Source organism: Desarmillaria tabescens, assembly GCF_030435595.1.
Source record: "Desarmillaria tabescens strain CCBAS 213 chromosome Unknown EV420scaffold_26, whole genome shotgun sequence".
Taxonomy (NCBI): domain Eukaryota; kingdom Fungi; phylum Basidiomycota; class Agaricomycetes; order Agaricales; family Physalacriaceae; genus Desarmillaria; species Desarmillaria tabescens.
In genome coordinates, this window is record NW_026848325.1 from 83,611 (window position 1) to 99,340 (window position 15,730).

Here is a 15,730-nt window from a genome sequence, read left to right on the forward strand (position 1 = left end):
TTATCCTGGTTATCCTTGTTCTCGCGGCCTCCTTCAGCTCCTCGTCCTTCGGCATGCGCGTTTCTTCCCTGCTCGGTAGACAGACTCTGCTCTGGGTCTGAGCTCGATGGTCCCTCACTTTCATTCATCGACGTAGGAAGAATAGATGCTTATTGTTGAGTAGGTGTGGCAAGGCAGACGGTGGGTGATAGAGGTAGAAGCACAAATCAGTGACGCGGATGAGAAAGGATACGGTGGTGATGTCATCTCATCCTCAAAAAGGATGGCCTTCAATTCAAATTCCACATATCCTCCTGCTTTTTTGACTGTCACTGACTTGCATCATGGAACAGGACAACATCGAGTCTTTCGCTGACGTATTGACGCGCTGATGTATATTCGAGTATCTGTTTCGAAGAATAGGCAATTATTGTGTGTAGGCTTACCCTATCAATTCCTTGCACTGACCTGATCCTCCTCGATTCAGTATCGATCGTGTCGATGCAGATACTACGGCCTTCACAATACTACTACCTTCATCTGAGGATGGATACACTTACATAATGTTTGAGATCGACACGATGAAAAGTGAAACCTCTTTAAAGCTTGGATTTCTCAACACAGCCGAGTCAATATGCTTTCAAAGGCCCGGAGATCTTTGCAGACTCTTTTCTGCCCTGCTACAGCTGCACCTGCCTCATTCACCCCTCCTCCTGAAAACACCATCATCTTCGAGGTCGACAGTGCCGCTCGTAGAAGCACAAAATCTCAGTCCGCATACTCCTATCTCACTTCCGTCGCTCGATACTGTCCCCGTGGGGTCGGAGACGCCGTCGTAACGAAAATTGAGTTCAGAAAGTCCCCGAAGCCGCCTAATCACGAATTTATCCTCCTCTATGTCAAGGACCGCATCGTCCCTGGTAGGCGGGCTGTCATCCGGATAGCTCAGGCTCTAAACCAAGAGAAGGTTCCTCCCTGTCCCTAGATTCCACCAAGTTCGATTATTCTCCCGACGCCTCCCTCAGTACGGAGCACGATTTCTTTATAATAACCTCCGACGTCAACACCAAACGCTCCGATCACATACTGTCTACTTTGACGTTTGACGACGACTCTACTTTCACAGCCGACGAGGCTGCGATGATCTGCAAGATTGCCAGTGACTTTTCCCAGCACTTCAGTCACCAGTATGCTCGGGTGATCTATAATGTTATCCAGAAAACGCAGAAAGGGCATTTCACGAAGAAGTCAGCTGAGGATGACAGATGCATGGTCAGCAATGGAGCCTCGATATCCTATTTCGATAGATTGGCAGAAATCTACTGTGAGGAATGGCCTAAATGGATGGCGGATATCGAGAAGAGGAAACGGGTACGTTTTTCCGTTCGCTGCTCGGGATAATCTCACGATTTATTGTGGCATCGTAGGAGATGGACGAGGAGGAGAAAAGATGGAAAGAGAATGAACAAGAGCTCGTAAAGGTAGAGAATAGCACCATGGAACTGAAACAAGAGCTCAATAGGCTGAAGGAGGAGCTGGCAATGTTGCAGAAAGTAAAGGACGCTTCTGAGAGTAGGGATATCGCCTCTAGAGAACCGGTTGAGACTACTGATTCTTCTCCTTGATATTCGTAGTTGACCTCCACAGAATTTCAGTTTTTTAGTCCGATGTCAGCCCGTGCTATACGTAAAATATACCGCTGAGCGTGATTCGGGCCCACTGAGACACATTCTCCCCGTTTCTTCCATATTTCGTGACCCCAAGAAATGGGTTTTCTGAATGAGAATCGTAGTTTGAGATAAGTGCTAGTCTAGAAGATAAGCATTACTTGCACAGTCGAAGTCAGTGTACCTATATATAGACGGCGGTCATTATCTTCATCTGCGATTGATTAGATGCATCGCGCACGAATACGCGTCAATCAACATCGTTGGTGTGGGTTCAATACTGAAATCCAAAACGGGAAATCACCTCTCCGACAACTTGAAGCATCGCGCCTTTTTCCGATGCCGATATAATCAGATTAATCATTGTTTTTCTAGAGTTGATGTTGTAGATACGGCGGTGAGTGTATCGTCAACAGACATTGAACAGAAAAAGAATGTAGTTTTCGCATCCTTCTTAGTTGTAACTTGTCTACTAGTCGTTCCAAGATCTTCGCGTTGGCAGAACTGGGCAGGGCTGACGCGAACTTCATGTCGTTCCAATTTCTTTTTTGCACCTCCTCCGCAAGACCTGCTTGTCCTCCCACCCTTCATGTTTTCATTCTACAGCCTCTCCAACCATCTTCGGCCCGGATCCAGAGTGATTTTGGTCGATTGCCATAGATGCGTAAACTAGATTTGAATTCTTCAGATCTCAACATGAATACGTGTAAGTTATGCACTTCTGGAACCAAACACTCAGTTAATTGAGATAGCATACGCGCTTGTGCTAAACGTAGCGGAACCTGAAAAATAATCGTAGGTGCATAGCTCTCGCTCAAGACGACATTACATACCAATGAAAGGCTCAGTGCCACCCTGAGCCTGAACCAAGAATTGGGACGATGGAACACCACGGTTCGATGTAAGATAGGCTAATAATATAGTTGAGCGGCCGAGAAGCAATACCTGCATCGTGTTCTCACTCAGGAATGGTTTGAGATCAGATTTGAAGTTCGTGATCTCGCTGGGAGCTACAAACGAGTAGACAGTCCAAGTCGAGACAGTGCCTTGGAACAGTTTCCATGTAATACCGTTGATACTACAGGAGTGGAGAAATAAGCAATGCAATGGAGCTCAAGAAAGATGGACCTACGTCGCTGTGCCAATCTGAGAGCCCGCCGGTCCGGCTCTGTAAATACAAAGTGAGGAAATGGGTAATCCAGTCAGTTGCTTTGGACAAACCCTCCACGAGTGCTCAACCAAATCATGCTGGACAGTACGTTCAGTAATATGCAGCATCCTGTATAAAACCGATCGTACACTTCGAAAGTAGAGGTCGACGAGGCGCCACCAGAAGAAGCGACATTTGAGAGCCAAAGGTCGTAGGAGACATCCGCAACCAGACCAGAAGAAGCACTGCTATAGCTCCACGTCCAAGTAACAGGGATAGAGCTGATAGAGGAGATGGTTTTACCAAGACCAACTCGTAAGTCCAAGTTTGCGACTAAAGCCGTACTGAAAATGCAACTCGGCAGTATTTTTACGGAGCAACTTACAACTCTTCACATTAAAGTTTCCGCCTGTTAATGTTGGTTTATTATCTACCATAAGATCGTAAGAAATCATGAATTACCTTGCCATGTATACGTTGTATGCCAGGTGGTCGTATTCCCGTTTGTTGCTGTAACTTGGGAAGTCTGCGAACCTGGAAAATGACTGAATCATCCATGACGACGTGAGAAGCGCGTATGACAGACCGCTAGTGGCAGCACTCATACCCCACAAATTGTTTTCCAGGATAAAGCGTCTAAAAGATAGTGATTTGAATTTCCGAAAGTGCGATTACAACGTGAAAAATCAGCCATACCCGCCAGCCTATACAGATTCACAAAAAACTTCCAGTCCTGAAGATCTATCAAACAACCGACGGACCTCAGATTCAGTATCCCACTGTCCGGAAAGGACCGATCCACGCTTTGCAAGGGCCTTAGTCTCCTGATCAGGTATGGGAGACGCAAGAACAGATGCGAAAGCGACTATGGCCAAGATCGAAAAAGCACGAAAGAACATCGTCTTTGAGCGATGTCGTTGAGAACGCTCAAACTTTTATACGCCATTATAGCTAACGGTCCGGGGCGGGCATGTCCTGTTATCAGGTGCTATGCGCTAATAGGCAGCCAGCAGCTACGGAGTAAAATTTCAGCGTAATACAGCATGACGATGAGAGAGTAACCACTAACTGGGGAGCTTTTGACTATTGCGGTACGATACATGTGTCGAGTTTGGTCTCCTTTTATCCGAGAGTTTTTTCCCTACGGTCCTTGGCACAGCTTGGTTGGGCCACTAAGGACGTCGCACACATATGCATAGCCGACAGTGAGATGGGCACATTTGGTCGCATGTGATCTTGAACGATCCGAGGATAAGACGGCAGCACCAGTATACTGATCCGGCGCTTTACCATCATTCATTCGGTTAGATTTCAGCAAATGGATAGCATTATGTGAATGTCCGTGAAGGTGATACAGTAGGTTTACCCGGTTATACATCACGAAAGATACTGTAACTTGCGATCATTAGTCAGGAGCCACAAGAGGCGAGTAAAAACTCCCACACGAAAACCGTAATTAGGCTCTATGTTCCCGCCAACTCTCATCTCGTGAGTCGTCGACCAGAAACTGATACCAGAAGGGAGCTATAAGCGCTGTAGATAAGTGCCATAATGAATGCGCATCGATAATTCGGCCCCAAGGAGGAAAATCGAAAAGTTCGAGACCAGTCGCGGCCGTGGTGAATAACACCAGTATTGCGGCATGACTAACAAATGGAGGTCTATATGTCTTTGGACGCGAGGGAAATCTCCGTATCAAGGATATCGAAACAGGCAGGGAATATACGAGCCAGAGAAGGTTGTGTGACATCCCCACGACCGAATTGAAGATGATGTTGTAAACGTAGTCGAATCGGGGGAGGAGCATGAGGTACGTGACATGGCACACAAAGGCAACGATACATATTGATGTCCACAGTATCCAAGTCCAGCTTGTAGGAAGATCGTTGGACAAGATGAGACGGTATCGTGGTTTGGTATACAGGTGGAACAAGCGGATTACACAGAAATAGAGGGCAAACAATATCGTGAGTGCAGCAGAAAAATAATCCAATTTTTCTGTTAACGGTGTGTCTAAGGCTAGATGAGAGGGATGCTGAGACCAACAAGTAGCGGACAAACCTCGAGTATGGAATACCGACGACCAAACCCACGTGTTCATGCTGGCAAATGCCCACAACAGATAATATATCCGCATAGGATGTTCACCAGATATCTCCCTGCGCAGCCTAGAGGCCCCTTTTACGTGCGCCCAAAAATTGAGCAACGAGAACGCTACCGATGCCGGCTCCTGCACGCCCCCAAGTCGCCAGAACGGCCACTTTCCGTAATATTGTTTTACTTTTGTTCCTAGCGCAATATCTCGCGCTGTGATTTCGTGCATACAGCGATATTTGCAGTTGTCTGAGCACGTCCAGCGCATCAGACGGAGACTAAGCGAAAGAGACGCCGGTTCTTGGGCGCATTCCGCCGTTTCACAACGCTGAAGGCAGTATTGAAAATCTTTGGATCTGTCCCCCCATGATGCAAGAACCTGCAGTGGAAATGCGGCCAGCAGAGGAAGGAAAGTCGCGAGCTTCATCCGTTCCCAGTGTTGGACGGTGAAGATGGTAACCAGACATGTTCGGCAAGGCGACGGCTTCCCCAATAAGGGAGATGTTTGTCTCTCTTTGTAACGCAGTGGCTGATCACGGTCGAGACTTCATCTTCAGATCTTTGCATGTAAATAACTCGTTCACTAACTGGGGCTCCTTCGTTATCTGTATTAGAATTTGTAGCACTATCTTTACAGGGACCCTCTTAATTGGTGATACCACCACCACCACTCCTGCGGGCATTTCTGACAATTTTCTTGGCCGCTCAGATCTTAAAGTCTGAGTCTAAAACTTCTTCAGACGGTTCGTCTTCTGATGCATTTATACAATTCGAGAACTTACACTTAAACATCAATTTAGCACCACATCAAGCCTCTTACCTGATATCCCTACCGCTATACAATCCTCGGAGATGGTCCGAGCATCTCAATCCAAGACCTTCTCTTCGGCGCCATATTTTCAAGACCGTGGTGTTCATGGGACAGCGCAGCCCATCACCGAAAGAGTAAATGTAAGAGAACGAACTTTGGATTCATATTCCCAAAAGAGTTGCTTAAAGTTTTTGCAGCCTCATTCCCGACCCATTGTCTCATATTATTTTCCCAAAGATATTGGCGCACAACACTATGGCGTAAGTATTGATGGCGTTAAATACAGTGTCAGTTAATGATTTGTGTTTTAGGAACGTCATCCTATGAAGCCGCATCGACTTACGCTAACGAATGCTTTGGTGTTGGGTTATGGACTTGACAAACAACTGCATCACATATATGATGTTCGGTGGGCTACACGAGAAGAACTCGAAGTCTATCATGATTCAGACTACCTTGATTTTCTAGCCAAGTCAGTGTTATGCGTATGGCGGGATGGAAAACATATCTGATTGTTTTCAACGCAGAGTTACACCGCAAAATCAGGGAGAGATGAAACAAATGCTGGACAACTTCAACTGTGGAGAGGACTGCCCCGTTTTCTCCGATATGTATGATTTCTGTCGTATGTCATCCGGAGGCTCGCTTGCAGCTGCTAGAAAGCTCTGCGCTGGTACCACCGACATTGCTATTAATTGGGCTGGTGGACTCCACCACGCGAAGCGAGGGGAAGCCAGCGGATTTTGCTACACGAATGATATCGTTTTGGGCATTCTGGAACTCCTGAGGTACGCATGTCTTGGAATTCGCTCGGCGCTCTATTCATCTCCGTGCAGATACCATCCTCGAGTTCTATATATTGATATTGACATCCATCACGGGGATGGTGTCGAGTTCGCCTTTTATAACTCCAATAGAGTTATGACTGTGTCTTTCCACAAGTACACTGGCGACTTTTTCCCTGGGACTGGTAAATTGGACGATAACGGCAGCGGACTGGGGAAACACTTTTGTCTCAATGTACCACTGCTAGATGGGATCGATGACGAGATGTACCTCACCGTTTTCAAGACGGTGATCGGTGACACGGTTCACGCATTCAGTCCGTCAGCAATCGTCCTTCAATGCGGGGCAGACTCTCTAGGCTGTGACCGACTCGGCGCATTCAACTTGTCTATAGCAGCACACGGCGAATGCGTCAATTTTGTCCGAAAATTCAATGTCCCACTCATGATTGTCGGGGGAGGTGGATACACAATCAAGAACGTCAGTCGCTGCTGGACTTACGAGACCTCCGTCCTTGTGGGCGCATCAATACCCAATGAATTACCGCGTACCGTCTATGACTCCTTCTTCGCTGACTCCCATTGGAAACTCCATCCACCGCTTACCGGGAAAGTCGATAATCAAAATACCCCTGCCTCATTGCAGCGCGTCACGATCAGTATAAAGAATAAGCTCCGGTACCTGCAAGGTGCGCCGAGTGTCGAGATGCAGGAGATACCCCCGAACCTCCAGGGGTTGTTAGCAGACGAGGAGCGTACGCAAGAAGAGAAAGACGAAGAGCGTGGTACTGCAAAAGCGGGAGAGCGACGGGAGGAACGAACGATTGCTCGTAATGAATTTTATGATGGGGAGATTGACGTTGATCATGTCCCGCCGGTGTCTAATAACAATAAGCCCACGAGTGGTCGTCGAGGACGCGGTGGACGCCGAGGACGGGGAGGTCGTAGGTCTCGAGGTGGAAGACCCTCCGGCCCGAGTAGAGATGACGATGATTCCAGTGAAGAAGTCGTCACTCCTCGAAGAGGTAGGGGCGGGCGGAGAGGTCGAGGTAGAGTGAAGAGTTCGAGGACTGTTGAGAGGGAGAAAGATGACGAGGGAGAACCGGAGAAACCTAGTGCAGATTCAATGGATGTGGACGAAGAGGAGTGATATCTGCAAGAGGCTTGTGCTATATCTGACTTTCCGTTTATCGTTGTTACAGTAGTTTGGGGCACTAATATTTTGGAGACTTGCGCTACTATATCGTAGCCAAAGTTAAGGCGAAAGCGTATGCCCAACGCCTTGATAATTTAGTGCGATCATGGTCCTGACGTGTTTTATACGTTCATCATTGTTGGGATTTTGCCGGAAAGTTCTAGAAGGGGCAATCCGGCATCATGCCGAGAGTTGCTGAGTAAGCACGAGACTAGTAGAAAGTTGTAGTACATTCTAGATTACATTGCGAAGTAGTATAAATACAGGCTCTGTAGGAGCCTAGGAATAATAAGTTCATATCAACTGGCCTTACCAGCCAGGAGTCTACCCTGCGCAACACCGAGGATTCCAACAATCATGTAGTCCCCAACATGCCTGAATAAGTCCGAATGCATGGTCAGCACATCGCATCATAGTATACTTAACAGCACTTTAGATCATTTCTGGGCAACGAGTTCACTAGGAATAGCATCCAAAGAGTTCTGTTTACAAAATAGAGGTGTTGGAATTCCGAATGTTCGGCAACAGCGGCATCCAAGCCGCGCGAATGCCGCATTTCGGCTATCACCGGGGATTGTGTCTTGGCAGCTCCTCCTCGGAAATAATCGGAGATGTGATGACTCACTCATCACATCCGCTTTCAAGGAGTTCAAGGTCCTCAAAGAAAGAATCCAAAAGAGAAACCTTGCCATTCCATGATGTTGCCAATGTTTCCCAAGAGCTTAAATATTTTACATAGGAAATCAGCCACGAAGTTTCCGAGTGCCCTTATTGAAACCAAGCTGCATTGAATCATTCCGGCTAGTTCCGGTTATAGCGACACAGCGGCAAAGTACCCTGTACCTCTCAAAATGACATCCAGATGTCCATAATGCTGTGCGAAACGGAAGGATGGCAAAGCTCCCAAGAAGTTTCTTGTGATAACATACCTGAACTGAAGGTCTGCGTATCCGTTGACGATGAATATGTATAACGGATCGTTGAATGTAAACACTAACTTTAGATTGGAAGACAACCAAAGCAAAAGTGTCGAAGTTACCGACTGCTACATGTAGGGTGCATGAATGTCAGTATAGAGACTGTTGTTAATTTGATGATTGATAAGCGGCATGGACCGCTATAATTAAGACGGGCAGTGCGACTCCATTTAATACGCAGTTGATGCGCAGCAGAAAGACCCATGGGGAGCTTTATAGCCGGGTAACCATCGCCGACAAGTCTAAGATACTAGCGAAATACGAGTGTTCCAAATGAAGTTAAGTACGATAAGTACGTAGAATAATCATATTATACCGTCACATAGATAAATGGTAAACATATAAAACCCTGAACCGTTCGAAGCCGAAACCCGCACTTAAATTACGAAGAGTGGTGTCCGTCCAATTTAGAAACATTACCTATGAAAAGACTGTGTGTGGGAAGCAGACAAAGCACCGGCTATTGGGGTGTCAAAGGAAATAGAACTGATGCGATTCGGAAGTGGCTCTGGTTTGGACTGCGTCCGCCGAGCGGGAAAGATGTGTAATCGCCTCGCAGAATCGACCGCCTCGGAAAATGAACGAAAAAGGGGGGAATGGCTGTCGTCAGAAGTAGGGAAAACGACAGTGTTTCCTGGTAATCCATAGAGGAATGGATTTTCAACACTCGTGCTGGCTTGAGTGTCGTCCTCCGACGGACTCGGTGTGGATAACGGCGATATTTCTTCCCAGTTTTCGCTTACGGAGGCGGTTTCATCAGGCGGACCATATGGCTGGGTCTTAGACCGGAAGAACGACTGTCTGGGTGGCTTCTGAGTTTGCGGCGGCGAACTGACGCTCTTCGCTCGGGTAAGCTGTGGAACGGGAGGGGGGGTCGCATCCTGTTCAGCCTTTGCACGAAGATTGGTATGAGATCGAGACTTGAAACGAAGCATAGTACGCTTCCTTTTCGGAGGTTCAAGTGAAAGGGGAGTGAGGTTAACCTCTGGAATTTGAGTCCGTTTAGCGGTGGCAGACTTGGGCCTTGACCTGGACCGCATCCGAGCAAGGAAACGGGATGCTCTGGATGACGAGCGGGCAAGGCGCTCCTTGTGGGAATTTCCATCATCCAAGTCTCCAAAGCTGCAGTCGCAATCGAACCGCTCCCTGAACCTGCTGCCTGTGTTTGACTCCGCAAACCGAACCCCACCTGTACGTGCACCATTGCCTTCGCTGTCTGGATCACTAAACATCCATTCGGCTACCGGACTATTCTGTTCCAGTGCTCCCAGCTGAACGAAGACATCAAATACAGACGCCCGTAGTACCGTAGTAGACTCTTGCCTGCGTAAGTGTGAAGGAGGCCTCAGAGTCATGATACCGGGAGGATGAGTGGGAAGAAAGAGAGTCGATCCGGTGGTGGCAAGGGGGAATTGGTCCGTCACATATAGCACGGATGAAAGAGCGGATTCTCAGCATCATCCGCCCACGAGTTTCCTTGACGATTCCAGATGGGGCCAATAGCATGCGAATGTCGGATGCTGTTAAAGGCTGTAATTGGAAAGATTCTGCGATCCTGCACATGAATTCAACTGTCACTTCGCAACCCAATATTAGCGGTGTAACAAGGATCAAGGGCGGATCGAAGTGAGGAAACCTTGCGGGATGTGCCGTGACGGGAAACTCGGTCCGACTTGTCTCAAACGTTCACCTTGCTCAAATGTCGGCCAAGCTACACTTGAGGAGAAATACTAAACCGACAAGTGTAGAGCTCCCCCCAGAGATCTGGTCACTCATTTTTGACTTGGCTACTCAAGTACCAGGAGCATACGATCCCGATTGCTTGGCTTTGGCATTCACTCATCCACCCTCCAAATTTCAGATTCAAGAGACAAAAAAGTCTCTGGTGCGTAGCCTCTCGTTGTGGATCTCGGTTATCCCTAAAGCAACGTATATAGAGCTCAAGATCAAGGCTCATCCGGGTCTGCAAACTTTGGAGTATATTTGCTTTGAAAAATCTATTTGAGCACATCACCGTTGTACGTGATGCATCTATTGTCTCCCTTCGTGACAAACTTGTGCGGTCACGAGAGGACGCTGGGACTGGCCATCATCTTGGCTGTTACACTAAACGTCTCGACATATCCCTCAAAACTAGCGACATAAACAAGACCATCACAAATTTGAGCGACATCATCAGATGTCTCCCTAATCTCTCTTTCATCAAAATCTTCCTAAATAACACGAATCGTCCGGTCTCCAGGTTTAATCACGGGCGCGATAACACCGCTGTTCCCGATCCCTTTCTTGATGCGCTTTGCCTCTCCTGCCCATCTCTTCAGGTCCTCGAAATCCTGCCACGGTCCTCATTCTACATTCCTCACACTGATCTTCATCGAATCTTCTCATCATTCCCGAAACTGAGCTCCTTCCGCAATGACGGGGACATGTATCACTTGCTCACTCCTGGGGAATCCTGCCTCCATCTAGCCGCCTCCGTCACCACTGTCGCCATTAACGACCTGTATTTCAAAAGCATACCTGTGGCCATCCCCCCTGACCCAAGCACTTTCCCACTGCTCCAAACTGCCATATTCTACACCATGATAAGAGCCGAGAGACAATTCTCGTCCTTCATTCAGATACACGGATCTACCTTGACTACAATCATGATCCGATTCTCAAAGACTTCAACCCCTCAGGATTTCTTCTGCGGGGTCCTTCGTACCATAGGCACGAGTTGTCCTGGGGTCATCAATTTTATGATATGGTTTGATACTTGGAACTGGTTCGAGGGGCCAGCTGGCCTTACTCGCTTCCATTTCCCTCCCTCCATCAGAGTTTTCGGTATACGGTGCAAGGATCTCCAGGCGGATAGCTGGACGTACGAAAGGTTTCTTTTGCGGTTGGATCCCGAGAACGGGCGAATTCTGAGGCTGCTTGATGAGAGGCATGTGAAGGATTTGTGCCAGAAACATACCAAGACGTTTAAGAGCGCTCGACGAAGACTTGAACCAGGAGGATGGCAGTTCCAAGGCCCAGATGAACGGAGTCTGCTTTGAGGTGAGCTAGTCTATAGCTTTCAGTTGTTATCAGTCATCAGAAATTAGTCGAACAAATAGCAAGTACAATTGTACATGTGAGGATACGCTGTTCTACACATAGTGAGGGAAAAGAAATTGAATGCATGCAGGATATTATCAATTGCGAGTTGAGTGGAAAGATGGAAAGAAAAAAGTAAGCTAGAAGGAAAGAAAACGGGGAGGGGGGGGAGTATAGGAAAAGAAAAAAAGCAGTTTACTGATCGTCATCATCGCTGATCGTTTGAACAGTCACTGCAGGCGTTCGCCGACTCGAAGAACGTGATACTGACGCAGACGTCGTCCGTGTCGTAGAAGATGTTCTACTCGACGCCGCCGTCGACCCAGATCTACTCGCCGACCTGCTTGGTCTTCCCAATGAGTGTGCATCTTCCACTGTCAGCTCCCTTTGTCTCGTCATTTGTGCCTCTCTCCTCTGTACCTCTGCCTCTCTCCTTTGTATGTCCGCCTCCCGCCTCTGTACTTCTGCCTCTTCTCTCTCCCTTGCACGCCGCCGCTCCTCCTCTGCCGCCCTCTGCCTTGTCTGCAGATCCTTGATCTCAGCTTGTGTCATCGGCATCTGTATACACACCAGCTCAAATGCACAGGGGAAATCAGAGTTACATCGTCTCTGAATGAGAGCGTCACTCTTCTGTATACCACCGAACACCGAGCAGGGGCCCAACAAATCCATACGGATCATCTCCCTCGGTAGTGCACCTCCAGGCATCCCCGGCGCCGTAGAGCGATGTCGTCGGTACGCGATTACGGCCATCTTCTTGTCGGCTGGGCTGAAGGTATCCACTTCGTCTTTCGTGACGATTCTTCGCATGAAATGTGCTATACCATCAATGACATCGCCACAGGTCACCCCAATATCCTTGTTAGCTGCGTTTATCTGGATAGAGGCTAGCTGTCGCTCAATGTAGAGTACGATGGTAGTCACTCGCGGGAAGGTCGCTGGTTCGCCCCGTCCTGAGCTCCAGGAGACGTTACCAGCGTCCTTCGAACTCTGGCAGGTATTGGGAGAATGAAGCATGTCCCATTTTAGGTATTCTCGGCCCAGGTCGTCCGGAGGAGGCTGAAGGAGGGGGTTGAGCTCAGGTTTGGCACCTAGCTTATGAATGAGGAATGGTTGGAGGACCGGTCCGTCTGGAAGAGAAAGAATGAAGCTCTGCTATGTGACCGTGGAAGGTTTGAAAGACCTACAATGATCACCAGCCGTCCAACGATTGACGCGATCACCGACGTGTTCGCCTGCTCGTCCCAGAGGGACTTGAGGTGCTTGAGGCTGCATTTGCCCCATCTGCATCATCTGCATCTGCCGATTCATTTGTGCCTGCATCTGTTGTGCTTGCATACCGTTATCAAGTCCCATACCACCCATTCCACCCATGCCGCCACTCATTCCACCCATGCCGCCACCCATACCACCCATTCCACCGCCACCCATTCCGCCCATACCACCAAGATTGAGCCCAGCAAAAGCGGGGGTCAACTGGCCTATCCCGCCCATTCCAGGTAACGGTCCACCCATACCTGCACCACTAGGAGTCATCATAGGTGGTAATCCCCCACCGCCCATACCACCCATAGCGCCCATGGGGCTATTCATCGGGGGGAGTTGTCCTGGGATCCCAGAACTACCCGGCGTAAACATAGGATGCATACCAGGGAGCTGTACACCCAAACCAATACCACCAGGGGTATACATCTGACCCATCCTCGGCTGCTGATCCCAAGGGGAGGTTCCGGGATAAGCTCCAGGGGAAGGCCAGCCGCCGGGCACAACAGCAGGCGGTGGGGCACCCCACGACCCTGCATTCGCTAGTTGTGGAGGTGCCGATGGATATGGTGTCCCGCCCGTTTGAGGTAGTGGCGCGTTTGGTGCAGAAGAACTGGAGCTCCCCCAAGAACTGTTTTCCTGCGGCGAAGGAGTTAGATTTGGGTAACCTGACCAGTCATGGGAAAATCCGTTGGAAAGGACATTGGGCTGGGGGGTCGCGAGCTGGGCAGCCATTCCTTGACCTGGTGTAAGTTGGGGAATAAACGCTGGTGCTGGGGCGTAGGGAGAGTTAGGGAAAATTGGGTAGCCACCATTGGGTAACTGGGCCCCTTGCCATGGAGTATAGGGTGTGCCCTGCATCTGAAGAGCGGCTGAAGGCTGAAGCGAAGGCTGAGCCGCGGTATTAGGCGAACTCTGGGGGGTGACTAGAGGTGGAATAAAGGGAGTACCACCGCCTGACATCATGAATTCAATATCCGAGTATTGTTTCTAGTTCCGAATATCCAAAAACGGTTGCGTTATTTCCTCAAGTAGGCGTAGGCACGCTAGGTAACAGCATGAGATACGCGAAGATGCGTGATGGTTTGACTCACTTTTTCCGTTTTGACTTGATATTTTTTGGCTCAAAAGTTCCGAATAGAGTATAGCTGTGCTTCCATGTACCATGAGACCTCTGTCACAATCAGTGTTGTCGAGATACACGTACCAGACCGTTCCCTTCGTTATCCCAATAAAAATATTTCCCCCCCTTCCGTGATCGAGAAGTAACAAAGGCGACTATTTTTCTGCCGACGTCGTCCTTCTGAATGTTGATATCATATAAATATGTATACGGTATCCGATCGGACGATTGAGAGAGGGGAATACAGCAATGAAAGGTCGGTGTGAGTGGTTAGAGGGTTTCCCTCAGTTCAACAGCGATTGCCCCAAATTGAGCAATTGCAAATTACACGTGAGGTACAGCCGCTGATTCTGCCTGATGTAACCATTTGGCATCTTGGGCTGTACAATTAACCGTGTCTCCCTGCCGCTGCTGCAGTAAAAAGGATCTTGTTTTACACGGCCAATAACAGCCTTCCCTGATCTCCTGGCTGATGTTTTTTTCTTATCGATCCAAGAGTTACACGGTTATGGATTACAAGAAAATGTTATACATCCGGAAGTGACTGACTGAAAGATGCTGTTGAAACGTATGATTAAGCTGTCAAAGACATGACAAAGATGTTCGGAGCCTTGAAGCCAAGACGAGACTCCGCATAGCCGTCATCTCGACGCAAGTTCTCGAAATAGTAACGATCGCGGAGCCAATCTTCAGCACATGCACTGTTAGAATGACTCGAAAATGTTAAGCGGAAATACAGCCTACCAAATCTTCTGAACCGAGTCGCGGCTTGTCCGGGAGAATAATACATGTTCCAATGGGCGTTCTGAGCACCTCGAGAGCTACTCGCCCGTTTGACTTGCTCTTGCAGCCGTGGGGGAAGCGTCCCAAACTCCGTGTCAGTTACGTAGTGCTCAGAATAACTGTGATAGGTAACGTTCAGCACCCGAGGGCAACAGAGAACATAAAGCTTGACCCACTCTCTCCACATGGCCTGGCAGATATCATTCATAGTAACACCCCGGTCGTTCTTAACGGTCGTGCACCACGGTGTGATGTCCGTGATGATATACAGTTGTTGAACGCGGGGAAGCGTCGCAGGCTCATCTTTAGCATTGAAAGGGAGATCAGCGTCCCTCTGATCAGGGTTGAAACCCCCGGAATGCCCTTTCGAACACTGTGTGAGCCACTAATAGCGAACACTTGAGAACCAACTGACCGTTGCTGAGATTGAAAACAAGTTGGAACTTGGGACTCTTCCCGCATAGGATGGGGTGGATTTCGAGAGTGGGGTTGAGTAGGTAGAGGTCGGTTTGTGACAGCACGGGTCCGTCTACAGCGTCGCGTCAGTACCAGCTTCTAGAATGGATACTGAAAAGCCATCTTACAAGACGAACCGGACGACCATTTGGCGACTTTGTCAGCCATAGTTAACACAAAAGAGGGAGGAGAAGGGAAGGGGGGACGGTTAGAATGACAAAGCGGTGAAGTACAAGTGCCTTGTGATGAAGGCGATAGCCCTGTCTATTTTCGGGTGTATTTTTTTGATCGAATGTCATCGATCGGAGATATCCGCTCACGTGACTAAACACAGATAAGATAATCTGATTGATTCACCCAGCCAGC

At 48.6% G+C, this 15,730-nt stretch overlaps 8 protein-coding genes across 8 annotated transcripts; 3 read left to right on the forward strand and 5 right to left on the reverse strand.

Moving 5' to 3' along the window:
- Positions 1-613: 613 nt before the first annotated feature.
- On the forward strand, positions 614-1,604 carry EV420DRAFT_1481428 (uncharacterized protein; the record flags this gene model as incomplete). The annotated part of the gene is made up of 3 exons (XM_060469769.1): positions 614-899; positions 929-1,350; positions 1,407-1,604. 3 exons carry the CDS (start codon positions 614-616, stop codon positions 1,602-1,604), a joined length of 906 nt encoding a protein of 301 aa, XP_060328682.1.
- A 368-nt stretch (positions 1,605-1,972) lies between these two features.
- Positions 1,973-3,973, reverse strand: EV420DRAFT_585970 (glycoside hydrolase family 12 protein). The gene is made up of 13 exons (XM_060482677.1): positions 3,866-3,973; positions 3,558-3,809; positions 3,493-3,500; positions 3,383-3,432; positions 3,259-3,330; positions 3,182-3,205; positions 2,946-3,129; positions 2,868-2,894; positions 2,779-2,814; positions 2,609-2,724; positions 2,480-2,557; positions 2,366-2,428; positions 1,973-2,315 (listed from the first exon to the last, which is right to left on the reverse strand). The coding sequence occupies exons 2-12, from the start codon at positions 3,693-3,695 to the stop codon at positions 2,382-2,384; spliced, it is 780 nt and encodes a 259-aa protein (XP_060328683.1). The 5' UTR covers positions 3,696-3,809; positions 3,866-3,973; the 3' UTR covers positions 1,973-2,315; positions 2,366-2,381.
- Positions 3,974-4,141: 168 nt separating this feature from the next.
- EV420DRAFT_586017 (Per1-like protein) lies at positions 4,142-5,356 on the reverse strand. The gene is made up of 2 exons (XM_060482678.1): positions 4,858-5,356; positions 4,142-4,809 (listed from the first exon to the last, which is right to left on the reverse strand). The coding sequence occupies exons 1-2, from the start codon at positions 5,315-5,317 to the stop codon at positions 4,253-4,255; spliced, it is 1,017 nt and encodes a 338-aa protein (XP_060328684.1). The 5' UTR covers positions 5,318-5,356; the 3' UTR covers positions 4,142-4,252.
- Positions 5,357-5,424: 68 nt separating this feature from the next.
- Positions 5,425-7,835, forward strand: EV420DRAFT_1554539 (uncharacterized protein). Its single transcript, XM_060473612.1, has 7 exons — positions 5,425-5,542; positions 5,600-5,633; positions 5,691-5,841; positions 5,899-5,961; positions 6,013-6,173; positions 6,229-6,489; positions 6,538-7,835. Exons 3-7 carry the CDS (start codon positions 5,743-5,745, stop codon positions 7,634-7,636), a joined length of 1,683 nt encoding a protein of 560 aa, XP_060328685.1. The 5' UTR covers positions 5,425-5,542; positions 5,600-5,633; positions 5,691-5,742; the 3' UTR covers positions 7,637-7,835.
- Positions 7,836-9,074: 1,239 nt separating this feature from the next.
- Positions 9,075-10,013, reverse strand: EV420DRAFT_1644824 (uncharacterized protein; the record flags this gene model as incomplete). Its single annotated transcript, XM_060477696.1, has 1 exon — positions 9,075-10,013. The coding sequence occupies one exon, from the start codon at positions 10,011-10,013 to the stop codon at positions 9,075-9,077; it is 939 nt and encodes a 312-aa protein (XP_060328686.1).
- Positions 10,014-10,292: 279 nt separating this feature from the next.
- EV420DRAFT_1554545 (uncharacterized protein) lies at positions 10,293-11,929 on the forward strand. The gene is made up of 3 exons (XM_060473613.1): positions 10,293-10,543; positions 10,596-11,700; positions 11,760-11,929. The coding sequence occupies exons 1-2, from the start codon at positions 10,358-10,360 to the stop codon at positions 11,697-11,699; spliced, it is 1,290 nt and encodes a 429-aa protein (XP_060328687.1). The 5' UTR covers positions 10,293-10,357; the 3' UTR covers position 11,700; positions 11,760-11,929.
- A 284-nt stretch (positions 11,930-12,213) lies between these two features.
- EV420DRAFT_1245467 (uncharacterized protein) lies at positions 12,214-12,867 on the reverse strand (the record flags this gene model as incomplete). The annotated part of the gene is made up of 1 exon (XM_060466683.1): positions 12,214-12,867. A coding segment is annotated over one exon (654 nt), but the record flags the coding sequence as incomplete, so codon positions are not given.
- A 1,639-nt stretch (positions 12,868-14,506) lies between these two features.
- On the reverse strand, positions 14,507-15,711 carry EV420DRAFT_586274 (uncharacterized protein). Its single transcript, XM_060482679.1, has 5 exons — positions 15,493-15,711; positions 15,324-15,437; positions 15,085-15,271; positions 14,870-15,027; positions 14,507-14,812 (listed from the first exon to the last, which is right to left on the reverse strand). Exons 1-5 carry the CDS (start codon positions 15,530-15,532, stop codon positions 14,700-14,702), a joined length of 612 nt encoding a protein of 203 aa, XP_060328689.1. The 5' UTR covers positions 15,533-15,711; the 3' UTR covers positions 14,507-14,699.
- Positions 15,712-15,730: the final 19 nt, after the last annotated feature.

Bases quoted from the DNA above. Each gene is read 5' to 3' on its own strand.
- EV420DRAFT_585970 (XM_060482677.1), bottom strand. From the start codon at position 3,695: ATGTTCTTTCGTGCTTTTTCGATCTTGGCCATAGTCGCTTTCGCATCT. The intron at 3,206-3,258 runs GTAATTCATGAT...CAACATTAACAG, and splicing joins TACAACGTATACATGGCAAG to GCGGAAACTTTAATGTGAAG. The intron at 2,815-2,867 runs GTTTGTCCAAAG...TTGTATTTACAG, and splicing joins TGGTTGAGCACTCGTGGAGG to AGCCGGACCGGCGGGCTCTC.
- EV420DRAFT_586017 (XM_060482678.1), bottom strand. From the start codon at position 5,317: ATGAAGCTCGCGACTTTCCTTCCTCTGCTGGCCGCATTTCCACTGCAG. The intron at 4,810-4,857 runs GTTTGTCCGCTA...ATCTAGCCTTAG, and splicing joins GTCGGTATTCCATACTCGAG to ACACACCGTTAACAGAAAAA.
- EV420DRAFT_1554539 (XM_060473612.1), top strand. From the start codon at position 5,743: ATGGTCCGAGCATCTCAATCCAAGACCTTCTCTTCGGCGCCATATTTT. The intron at 5,842-5,898 runs GTAAGAGAACGA...AAGTTTTTGCAG, and splicing joins CCATCACCGAAAGAGTAAAT to CCTCATTCCCGACCCATTGT. The intron at 6,174-6,228 runs GTCAGTGTTATG...TTTTCAACGCAG, and splicing joins TACCTTGATTTTCTAGCCAA to AGTTACACCGCAAAATCAGG.
- EV420DRAFT_1554545 (XM_060473613.1), top strand. From the start codon at position 10,358: ATGTCGGCCAAGCTACACTTGAGGAGAAATACTAAACCGACAAGTGTA. The intron at 10,544-10,595 runs GTGCGTAGCCTC...CAACGTATATAG, and splicing joins AAGAGACAAAAAAGTCTCTG to AGCTCAAGATCAAGGCTCAT.
- EV420DRAFT_586274 (XM_060482679.1), bottom strand. From the start codon at position 15,532: ATGGCTGACAAAGTCGCCAAATGGTCGTCCGGTTCGTCTT. The intron at 15,272-15,323 runs GTCAGTTGGTTC...AGTGTTCGAAAG, and splicing joins TGTTTTCAATCTCAGCAACG to GGCATTCCGGGGGTTTCAAC. The intron at 14,813-14,869 runs GTAGGCTGTATT...CATGTGCTGAAG, and splicing joins GACTCGGTTCAGAAGATTTG to ATTGGCTCCGCGATCGTTAC.